This window comes from Danio aesculapii, chromosome 7, assembly GCF_903798145.1.
Source record: "Danio aesculapii chromosome 7, fDanAes4.1, whole genome shotgun sequence".
Classification (NCBI taxonomy): Eukaryota; Metazoa; Chordata; class Actinopteri; order Cypriniformes; family Danionidae; genus Danio; species Danio aesculapii.
The window spans coordinates 61552242-61564663 of NC_079441.1; the positions used below are offsets into that span (position 1 = coordinate 61552242).

The following is a 12422-nucleotide window of genomic DNA, read 5'->3' on the forward strand; positions in this document are numbered from 1 at the left end:
GTGTTTTGACAAAATGAGCCTTAATTTTGAAATGGTGCTTAAGCAATCTTAAAAAACTGTAACTGAGCTATTTAGGACTTTACGTTAAAGTCATTTTTGATAACATACAGAAAGCTGTGCATTGGTTGTGGACCATGTTTCCATGTACTTGCATTTGCATGTTTCTACATACTCTCACGCTGATATTTTCTCAGAATAGCTCTTAATGACAAAACGATGTTTGATTGCAGTTGGTCAAACCATGATTTTTATAGTTGTAGACTCGTGTTAACATGTGTCTACAAAGTCATACACGAGCTGATATTTTCTGGTGTGTGGTACATTCCGCATCACTTCCAGTGTGTGGTACTTTCCGTAAAGAATCTGTCATTGTAAATTTGTTTGGGACTTGTAAAAGTGTTTTGCGTCTTGTTATTTTTTTTTTCTAAAATGTACATTTGTTTTGTCCTAGGTAAAATCGTTTTTCCTATGTAATTGTGTCTTATGATAGATAAAAATGTTTTTTTCAAAATGTAACTGTCTTGAGCTTCCTTCGTAAAAGTGTTTCAAACTTTGTAATGTTGTTTTGCACTACTGGCCACTGTACTTATTTCTTTATATATTATCTCTAATACATTTTATTATTTCAAACTACTAAAATGTCAATGAAAGTCACTTTGTTAAACTCTATAGCCGAATTTTCAGCATCAATAGTTGACAGTCAGTATCCCATTATGCAATTCACAACCATGTTAAACTCTATAGCCGAATTTTCAGCATCAATAGTTGACAGTCAGTATCCCATTATGCAATTCACAACCATATATAAATGGAAATCACTTGTGAATCACACAATTCGTAAACTGTTAATTAACAGACATTTCTTTTACAGTGTTGCTATTATAACATTAACAAGAAATGTATATTTTTGAGTGAACTATCCCTTTAATTTACTCCCCCACAGATCATGCAAGATTTTTTTTTCAGTAAAACATTAAAGACCATTTAGGTCACACTTTATTTTGATGGTCTGTTTGTTGAATTTAAGTTACATTGCATCTACAAGCCAACTAATTCTCATTAGATTATAAGTAGACTGTTAGGTTGGGGTTAGGGTTAGTGTAAGTTGACATGTACTAGCAAAGCTTCTTATAGTCAGTTAAATGTCTGTTGAAGGAGCAGTATCAGCAGATGTTAAGCAGACAGTCTACTAATACTCAAATGGACCATCAAACTAAAGTGTTACCATGATTTTTTAGCTGAATCCATGGTCCTTGATGATTCATATAATGGCAGTGAATGATGATAAATTTTTTATATTAAAAATAATCCACAGCCTGGTCAAACAGTTCTCGGCACAAGTGTGAATGTAGTCTGATTGTAGTCAGTAACTTTTGATGACGAATGCAGAAGGGCACGCTTGGATGGGAGGTCAGGTACGCAGTTTGTTGATCGATATTGTTGATTGCATCACCAGTCCTCATACCTTCATCTGCACTACATTTGCAGTTGCACCAAGAACTCTTTGACCAGGCTGTAAATTAAAGCTGATGATACTGTAGATAAAGGTGAAATTTCTTACCAATCATTTTGCTTCACAAGACCTGAGTGTGTCGTCAGGAGACACAGCTTTTGATTTGGACTAGTTTATGTGTTTACTTTTAATCTAATAAACCTGTCACCATTCACTGTCACTATATGAATCACCAGGAACCACAGATTTAGCTAAAAATCTTTTGTTAATGTGACCTACATCTTGGATGACCTGTGGGTGAGTAACAGGATATGTTCATTTTTGGGTGAACTATCCAGGATGGGAACTACGGGGGAGCTAAGGGGAGCTCGGCTCCCCCAATTAAAACATGGGCTCCCCTAAAACACGACTTATGAAATTTTGGGGGGTCTCAAAAATATTGACAGTGTGCGGTTTCAGTGGTCATGGAGGATTATTATGTGTTTAAATTGTCATTCATTTATGCATGACAGCGATTTACACCTCACAAAAAATTATAAATTCTTGTCATTGGCCTCACAGTGTGGGGTGCTGCGGTGCAAAGTCCACTCATGTCAAACACTGACAGCCAGATGCTTTGTTCATATGGATGTTGAGACATTGCATATTCATTACCCGAAACAAAATGATGTGACATTGTGTTTTGTTTCATTTGCTTCATACAGTAGGCCTAGAGAGTAGGCTAACACAATGTTCTTGCACACCAGGTTTAGGAGTGTATTTTTCTGTTTGGTTAAGATTAAGTACACCGAAGACTTGCTTTCGATTATTTTGTTTTCAGTTAGGTAAAAGGGTTATAGTGAATTAGTTTGATTTTTGGTTTTGTTATTTTCTTTTCTTTCTGCGCCACTTTCGCCCTCTCTGCCTGCGGGGTTTATTTTTTTGGGATTATTTTGTCGGTATAAATTGCATATAATTTACCTTTTGTGGTTATTTGTTGTTATCTATGTTATTTTTCTTTATTATTACCATTTTCTGTTTATCTTTGATTTTTGTATAATAAATTATTCTCTTTTAAATTCTCAGTAACTTGGTTGATGTATGTTTTCTTCTCCTCCCGTATCACACAAAATTGTCACAATATAAATGTTACACTTCAGTCCCTAGATTAACATCGAGAAGTTGCAACATAAACACTCAAAAGAAAAAGGTTTCTTTCTTAACAATGCTGTAAACATGTTAGACAACACAATATTTAGCTAAAAGTGCAGGGTAAATTTGACAACCCTTTTAAATGATTATTTTTCATTTTCAAATTCGAGATTATGTGTATATTTACTGAAGTGAAAATTCTAAATTTTCCACAAGTTTCGTGTTAGGGTTGGGTTTAAGCGTGAGGGTGAAGTAGGGCCAGTACTGTATGCAGTACCAGCACAGTACTGTATGCTGAGAAGCACAGAGATAAGTCACAGATTCACAGACTCTGTAGCAGACGCAAGTTAACGGCAGCCTGCCACAACTCTCAATCTGTCGACTCAGTGCGCTGTAACTTTCATTTTTGATTCATAATAGTAAGTTTTGAATTAAGTTTTAAAGAGACAAGATTAAAGTTATCCTGTTACATATAAAGTATTTATATCTTAAAGTTTGTCTATCTTAAATATAATATAAATATATGATCAAAATAATGGTAAAAATGTAAACCTGTATATTTTAAAACAAGGTTTAAGTTTTGGAGCAACAGAATAATTATAGTACTGTAGATAACCTTGATGTATACATGTCGTCCGATGCTGAATGTTCTGTGAAGCACAACACATTTATTTCAATTCCAAGAAGAGATTGACAGCATGCGGTAAAAGATGTGCATTTTTAATGGCCCCATCTATAATAAGCTTTTTTACAGAATAAAATAAATTACACCTATGGATAGTCCTCATAAATCCTAAAAGGCTTATAAATAATACAAGATGAGTTTTTTCAGAAAGTAAAACTGCACACAGTTTCCTGTGAGGGTTGGAGGTATTTAGGGACAGACTTGGGATATAGCGATAGCAAATACAGTTTTTACAGTATCAAAAACAATGGAAATTTATGAAATGTCCCCACAATTTACAAAAACAAATGTATGTGTGTGCGGGTCTATGTGTGTGACCTTGGCTATGGCGTTCGTCCAATCTTGGTGTGTGTCCGAGGTCTCCACTCCAAACACCAGCACTCTTTGAGAGCGCAGGTACAACTCAAAGGTGAACACCGGCCTGAGGGAGGTGTGAAACAGTACAATTAACACACACACACACACACAATGACTGAAACACACACATGCTCACAGCTGTGCAACAGAAAGGATGGTGATTAATCTCTGTTAGTCTTTTGCTCTTACAATAAACAGCTGAACGCAGGAGATTAATCCAGGGGGAAAGGTCATTCTCTTAATGGCTTTAACAGCTCTGACTCGTGGCCCACATTTTTTGTGGACGGGATATTTTTGTTAAGGTAGCGAGAGATTTCCCCAACAGTCGCGCTAATCGGGTTAGAGGTCGCTCTACATGTCAGTTTGCTCTCGTTTCTTTGTATTTGTTAGTGAGTAGAAACTTACATCTGAAACTCTTTCTGTATCCTCTAACCCACAGAAGGTGCTCAAGCGAAAACGTTCATTAAAAAGAGGGTGTGAGAGAAACAGACAGGAAGTAAATGCGCACCCCGTTTCGGTGATGGTCTGGTTGTTGTTGATAGCCAGGCTCACCACGTCACTAATGTCAACCCGGCCAGTGGGTGTGGCGATCTTCTCGTTGTCATAGTAACTAAGAAATCCACCTTCCAATGTACACCAACGGCGAACCATATCTGAAACACACATGCACATATACAGATTCAATGGCATATTATCCAACATGCTTAGTGGTATTTGCTGCTTTTGTTCATACTGTATTTGGGACATTTTTCAGTAGATTAAAAAATGTAAACCTAAGCTTCTTTTGACACAATATGTATAATATACATATGTTATGACCCTGGTCTAGGGGGTCAAGAAAGTAACAAACACTCACTGGCCACTTTAATAGTTACACTTTACTAGTACCGGGTTGGAACCCCTTTTGCCTTCAGAATTGCTTTAATCCTTCGTGACATAGATTCAACAAGGTACTGGAAATATTCCTCAGAGATTTTAGTCTATATTGACATGATAGCATCACATAGTTTCTGCAGATTTGTCAGCTGCACATCCAAGATGAGAATCTCTCGTTCCACCACATCCCAAAGATGCTCTATTGGATTGAAATCTGGTGACTGTGGTGGCCAAATGAGTACAGTGAACTTATTGTCATGTTCAAGAAACCAGTCTGAGATGATTTGCGCTTTATGACACAGCGTGTTATCCTGCTGGAAATAGCCATCAGACGATGGGTACACAGTGGTCATAAAGGGATGGACATGGTCAGCAACAATACTCAGGTAGGCTGTGGCATTGACATGATGCTCAATTGGTACTAATGGACCAAAAGTGTGCCAAGAAAATATCCCCTACACAATTACACCACCATCACCAGCCTGAACCATCTATACAATATATATATATAAACAAAAATACAATCCTTAAAAAAACAAGAAAAAATATTCACAAAAGAAAAGTGTGGCATTCAACTCCTACTGCTTCTCACCGTGTATATACACAATGTGCACAGGATTTACAACACAACCAACAAAAAAAAATAAAACAATAGGGAACAAACAACCAAAAATACAAAATGGATATTTCGGGTTATGTTTCCAGCATAGATTTCATCCAGCCACTAAATCAACTGAGAGAGCTCCATCTCCCTCCGAAACGTTACTTCAACTCAGCTGATGGAGTAGAACTCTGAATTCAGGCTTCTTGCATCCTCTTCAGGAGAGAACAGTTCTCAACACCATTAAATTGGTGCATTTCTTCAGCAAAATTAGGGTTTGTATACATTTCAACAAGTATTTCCAGTTGTGTGTATTTTGCATTTCAATTTGCTGAAAATACGTTCTTGACATTTTGGCTGACCTCTGACTCGGTGCATGAGTTAAAATGCATAAAACAACTGTGGTTATAATGGAAGTCAATGGGGCAAAAACAGTCACCAGTGGTGAATTAGGGAGAAACAATTTAAATCTAACAATGCATCAAAGCCAATGTTGTTACTAATCCTTCACATGTCCAACACTGTGATAAAAGGTTTTAAATAATACAGTTCACAAATACTTTATATTGAAAATAGGTCATTGTATGTGTTTTTTCCCCCCAAATCAGGGACATCATTTATGAATTTGTCAATTAAAGTGTTAAATTCCTGTAATTTTAGTAGTTTTGATCAGGACTGAGGTTGATTAACAGATTTGTGCATTTTACAGCAGTTTAATTTAGTGGATGCTTTTTATCCCAAACATAACGAAAGGGTAGCACATTGACCAATGCACAAGAGTTGCTTAAAATGACAAAACATCAAAATAAAGCATATTTGGTAACTTTTTGGACCGCTGAAACGTTCCAAATACTCAATTTGAGAAGATGATGTTACCATCACAGCACACTTCCTTTGCACTGTACATCCAGCATCTGCCTCATATCCATTATTAAATGATTTTATTTGAGCTTTTTTCAGCATTGAGCAAAGCTCTGCTCAAGTAAATCTGAAGAGACCATTTTAATAAAAACCAAACCCACAAGAAACAGTTTCGTCCCAAAGCACGCACTTAAAAAGGAATCTAATGAAATAAAACCAACATTAAAATATGAGAAACATCACAAACACTGATATTTCATTTCATGAGCGCGCAGACGTCCTTAAACAGGTATTTAAAGATTCAACAAAAGCATTAATGTCCGCCCGCCTCACATCACAAGCGCAGTTTAATATATAAAAGATACATTAAGGCATGTTAAGGCTGTAATAGGGTATCAAATGTGCTATCAGATCACTGAAAATCCTCTAAGTGCTCAAATCTAAGAGATTCTCCCCAGTCTGAGGGCTTCCGCTCATCATAAATATTTAATGGAGATCTTACACTCTTTTTCCAACTATTACGTTAGTTAAGTAATACTGCGGAGATTTGTTCAGCACACTCTAAAATATTAGGAGTCATTTTCATACACTTGTAATCCAACTGCCATCATTTGTCTTATGAAAAAGCTGATGGTCTCTTTCTGAGCTGAAAGGATTGCGGCGCTATTAAACAGAGCCATGGATCTTAACTCTTAACTCTCAACTTACAGTGACACAAAGTTTTGTTCCCGACAGCGCTTCACCTTATTCATCTACAATTCTTGCACCTCATTAATCCAGTTAGGTGGGTTTTGTGGAAGAACAAACTGTTCTGTCGGCAATGTCAGCATGACAGTTAAGAGACGCTGTATAATGGGCGAGAAGGGGTTATCTATGTGACGACTGGTGCGATATTAAACTTTTAAAGTGACAGTATGAAACAAAAAACGAGAATCAATGAGAAACATCAGCTGACAGAAATGGTATTTGGTGACCGCTCAGGAGTACCACAATAAACTAAAGTGGTGTGTTCATACACATGCACACAGACAGCTGGCATTTACTATCAACAACCAGTCGTCTCTCAGTATCGAGTGTGGCCTAATACAATAAATTGCTGGTATTTATTTCCCTCGAACCTCTTCACCTCATCTGTCTGAACCTCTCCAGCTCAAATGCCACCATAATAAGTGCGCAAAAAACCTCTCGTCACTGTCTTTTCATTTTCTTGTTTACAAGGGTATGGATATATAATCTATGAACCGGCGCTACTCGGAGAAGCATGGAGAGAGGTGTCCTTTTCATTTGTCATTATATCTGAATCTGTGCTGCGTGTGGGCCAAGGGTCTTTGTCTGCTTCAACTTCATCAATGTCTTTATGTGAACTGAAGCCATTTATAACATTTCACAGAAATCTCTCAATGCGAGCTTTAGATGGGTTTGCTTGGGTCAAGCCTCTTAAAATTCAAAACTGTAAAAAAAAGGAAGCTTGAAAGGCTTTTCATGAGCAAACCTGCACATTTAGATACTCCGTGCACATCTAACATGTGCTTGAATCTCAAGGAGGCTGGAGGATCCCTGAACAGTGTGCAAATATCTGCATTATTTATGTTACGTCCAGCTTAAGTTTTATTTACACCTATAGGCTGCAGACGTCTTTACCTGTGGTCAGCAAGGTTATATGGGAAAACAGGCTGGATGTGCTTGGATGTGTACATTTACAGTAGACATTCTATAGACCATTTTGAGGGATGTAAACAAAAGCAATGGTCCCAGCATATTTCCTGTTTTACATTTCTAATTTCGATAGCTTCCGAGAATCTAAAAAGTGCCACATATTAATAAATAATGTTATAAGAGCTGTTTCAACATTAAGTTATTATTGAATTGCCTCTTTTTACAGTCATAAAATAGTTTGATAACAAGCGGGAAATGTTTATGGGCCAATAACATCACCACATTGAAATGGTAAGAGGTGCATGCAAGGCCAGCCCTGAACATTCAGGGGCCCTAAGAAGAATAATTCTGGGGTCCTACTTTGCTCTGATTAGTGGATTATTGTCATTGTATACCAGCCCACAATGGTTTTCTTGCTTATTAAATACAATCAATAAAGCAGAAAAGTAAAGCTTAAAGATTTGACACATTTCTTCTACTTAATAACTGTTTGAATAGTTCGGATGTTTTAAAACGGCACTATTTTTGTCAACTAACCAGCATCATAAATGAATAATGAAACAATCTTTAATAATTGGACCAGTGATTCCTACTTTGCATCCTCACGCCCAATTTACACGGGGCTTGATAGAGGGCGTGTCTGAAGTCTGAAGTTGGGGCTGACACGATCGTCATAGTAGAGTCAGCTAATGAAATTAGTCAGCAATACGCTACTGTCTGAGCAGGGGTATTTGCATACAGTGATCTGATTGGCTGATGCTTCCGTTGGTGCTTGAAAAATTGAGAAATTCACAACTTCTGCAGTGAGCAACCCCGTTAAAGCAGCGCCAATAGACCCACAATTCTGCTTAGCAACGCTTGACGTCACCTATTCAAAGTGAAGGTAGGAAGCGATGACGCCCTGTGTGAATGGGCCGTTAGAGTGTTTAAAACATATTCTATTAATTTAGTAAACAGATTAAAGATTCTATAAAAGATTCTAGATTCATTTTTTAAATATATAACTTATAATATAATATAATATAATATAATATAAACTAAGCTTAAAAAAAGCAAAAAAAAAAAAAAAAAAAAAACTACAAATGACACTATAAAATGTAAAGATTGAGCCCTAAATAACAAAAATCAATAAGCAAAAATAAACACATACTTTTTGATTCCTTCAGTGTCCTTCCTTGTTTCTTCCTTTGACTTATTTTCTAATTGGTGTCTAGATTTTTAAGATGCAAATTTCAGAGCTTTATTATTCAGATATTTATATTAAAACTACACTGTAAACCCAACAGTCAACTTTATCAAATGAAATGAGTGAAGTTAACTCAAAATTGACTGAAAGTTAATTCTACTCATTTAAAATGAGTTTTGAGCTCAGTGTTGAAGGTAATGAGTTAATTAAATACCTTATTACTTCAACTTAAATGGAGTAAGTTCACAGTGCTCATATAGATTAGTTTTTTAACTCGAATGGTTTGTAGCAATCGGTTTCCTCAAACAGATTGAGTTACCTTAACTTATTGGGTTTTACAGTACTCAGTTGGTTTGAGTTCTCTTCATTTATTGGGTTTTACTGTGCTCAAATTGCTCCATTTACTCAAATGGATTAAGTACACAGTACTCATTAGGATTAGTTTTAAAACTTAAATGGTTTGTTTCCTCAAATGGGTTGAGTTACCTTAACTCTTTGGGTGTACAGTGTAGCATTTAATCAATTAAGACTCTTTTAAACAAGTCTGAGAAAAAATGTGCAGATGAAAGACATTTCAGTAAAATGCATTTTAGACTAAGTTTAAGCTTCATCTGTAAAACCGGGCAGAGATCAAAGATTTTAGATGAAGTTTATTAGTCTGTAATTGCCTATTTTCAATAAATGAATTATTAGATTATGCATTTAACATTATGCTTACTCTAAAAATTATCTTGTGCTTGCCTCTTCTCATCATCATCACCATTTTCTGCTCCTGTTTTTCTGCGCCTGAAAATATATTTGTTTTATGTTCGCGGTCTCGGACAGGCAATAAAGCAAAAGGCCATGGCTGTGTCTGCACGGATTCACATTCATGTGGTGACCGGTTGTTCTTGCAGGTTACCTTGTAAGAATGAACGCGGACATGCGGACGTGCGAACACAGAACACATACAGTATGAGAAATGGGATGCTGCGAGCTTCCTGTTGATCATATGATCTTCACCTTTCAACGTTTCTAAAATAATTATTATTTTATACATATATTTGTTTCTTTATTGTGAAATAAAGAAAACATAAAAAATACATATACACATGCAGTTGAACTTTGATTTTTTTTCTTCTTTTTAAATATTTCACAAATGATGTTTAACAGAGCAAGGAAATTTTCACAGTATGTCTGATAATATTTTTTCTTCAGGAGAAAGTCTTATTTGTTTTGTTTCGGCTAGAATAAAAGCAAAATTATTAGCCCCTTTAAGCTATTTTTTTTTGATAGTCTACAGAAAAAAAACATTGTTATACAATAACTTGCTTAACCTTGTTAAGCCTTTAAATTTCACTTTAAGCTGTATAGAACTGTCTAGTTATTAGAAAGGAGTTATTAAAACTTATGTTTAGAGTTGAAAAAATGTATGTATATATATATATATATATATATATATATATATATATATATATATATATATATATATATATTTGTGTGTGTATACATATTTATGTGTGTGTATGTATGTATATATGTATGTATATATATATATATATATATATATATATATATATATATATATATATATATATATATATATATATATATATATATATATATATATATGTGTGTGTGTGTGTGTGTGTGTGCGTGCGTGCGTGCGTGCGTGCGTGCGTGCGTGCGTGCGTGCGTGCGTGCGTGCGTGTGTGTGTGTGCTAAAGCACTGTCAATGAAGATAATTCGTACAATGCAAATAAAAGTGTTTTCAGCAAGCAAACGTCTCAGACCACTAGTGTGTTGCTTAGTTTGCTTATAGGGAGGCTTGGCTCTAGGTGCACTAAGATGCGCCACTCCAAACATGGACGCAAATGGACTCTGATTAAAGATTACCAACACAAACATAATATTCAAATTAACTGGTCACCTAATGAAAAAACTTGCAAACGAGTTACTACACAGATCCCATCAGCTACTCTTGGACATTCACCTCAAACAGATACTCATCATTTTCAAGGCCACTGACATCTTTCAGACTCCAACTTTGCCTCTTTTCTGTTTCCCTAGAGGAGAACTGCTCTCCACCTAAGCCTGCTTTCTCCCAAGATTTGTTCTACATTTCTGTAGATTGACAAAGTTTTAGATACTTGCCCCTGTTGCCTCTGGCTTTGTTGGGTTAGGGTCAGTGGAGCTGCTCTTCAGTGGATTGTCATTCAACAGTGAGATCTGTATTAACTCTGGAACTACCAGAATTCTCTAATTACTATAATTAGGGTTCCCACTTTAAGCCAAATATCAAATTCCCTGACTTTCACTGACAATAACGAGGAATTTCCATGACAAATAATGAATGGACAAAGAGGTGTTGCATGATATAAAATTGTTTAAGCTTGATTATTTTATTTTATTTTTTTGGACTTAAAAAGCCACTATGAGAACAATGGATAAATTAACCCTCAGGTTTTGGAAAAAATTAGAGGTACTTGTTTCTTACTGCTCCTAAAATGTTTGTTATCCTGGCATTTAATTAACAGGTACAGTATTTGACTGTATTCGACTTCAGTGACTGCCAGTTGATGAGCGTTAAACAAATAAAACAGAGCTGAAAAATAGACTAACCTTACCTACAGGCATGAAACAATGCGACTAAATATATGGAAAAGAAATTTGACGAATGGAAACTCAAATTTTAAGCTACAAACAAAAATCTCGGGTATTTCATCACTTGGACAAAATAAATGTACATAATTCCCTCATGTTCAATCTCTGAAAAAGACCCTTTAAAAGTCCAGGATACGCATGGGACGATAACTATTTTCAAGGTATACCGCGGCTTGGAAAATCAAGGTTTTAAAACCGCGAAAATTTTCTGTTATACCATTCCTATGATATTTGTTAAAAATGTTTAAATGTTTTTTGTTTTGTTTTTTAGGACAACAGTATCTCCAGCAGAAAATATCTCCAAAGATACCATTTTAAATTGTAAAGAAATCAGTAATTTAGAAACTAATGAACAGCAGAAGTCAAAGAGTCATTTGAATTATTTAGCCTGACATGTTTACTGCTCCAAAATATATATTTAAAATGTTTCTCGAAATAAAATAAATTGGCTAAGTCCGAAATCACCTACTTCTCAGTAGGTACTCAGTGCATTTGAATTAGAATTTATTACTCAACCTATAGAAAAGTATGTTCTATACAGTCTGAATGAGAGTAATATGAATGGAGCTCAAACATACTACGGGTGCCATTTTGTCATCATCATGTGACACACCCGCTTCACTCCCATTCATGAACGCTCTTGTGGTGTATCATGGAATATCGTAGTGTCCATCTGATGCACACTTCAGAATCTCGTTGGAGGTGTAGGTCATCTTGGTAGTTCTCACATACTGTTTTTCGAATTCTATGAATTCAGACACACTACTCTGCTTGCATATGATTTTTAGCATACTATATAGTATGGAAGTATGCGACTTCGGATGCAGCTATTGTGTTCAAAGCGGAAAAAGCTTATTGTTTTTTTTTACCCAGATATATAAAAAGAATCACAGAAATCACAATATGTGATATTTTTATCCAATCATACCGTTAGAATCTTATACCAGCCTATGTCTAGTACAGGATATTCCAA

The 12422-nt window shown here is 35.7% G+C and overlaps 1 protein-coding gene across 2 annotated transcripts in view; it reads right to left on the minus strand.

Annotated features, from left to right (window-relative positions):
* arap2 (ArfGAP with RhoGAP domain, ankyrin repeat and PH domain 2) overlaps positions 1-12422 on the minus strand; it is a 196489-nt gene that overhangs the window by 61554 nt on the left and 122513 nt on the right. For both annotated transcript variants that reach the window (XM_056462289.1, XM_056462288.1), the window contains exons 16-17: positions 4135-4279; positions 3588-3690 (exon numbers count right to left, since the gene is read on the minus strand). In XM_056462289.1, the coding sequence (XP_056318264.1) occupies positions 3588-3690; positions 4135-4279 (248 nt within the window). The remainder of the gene's footprint in view (positions 1-3587; positions 3691-4134; positions 4280-12422) is intronic.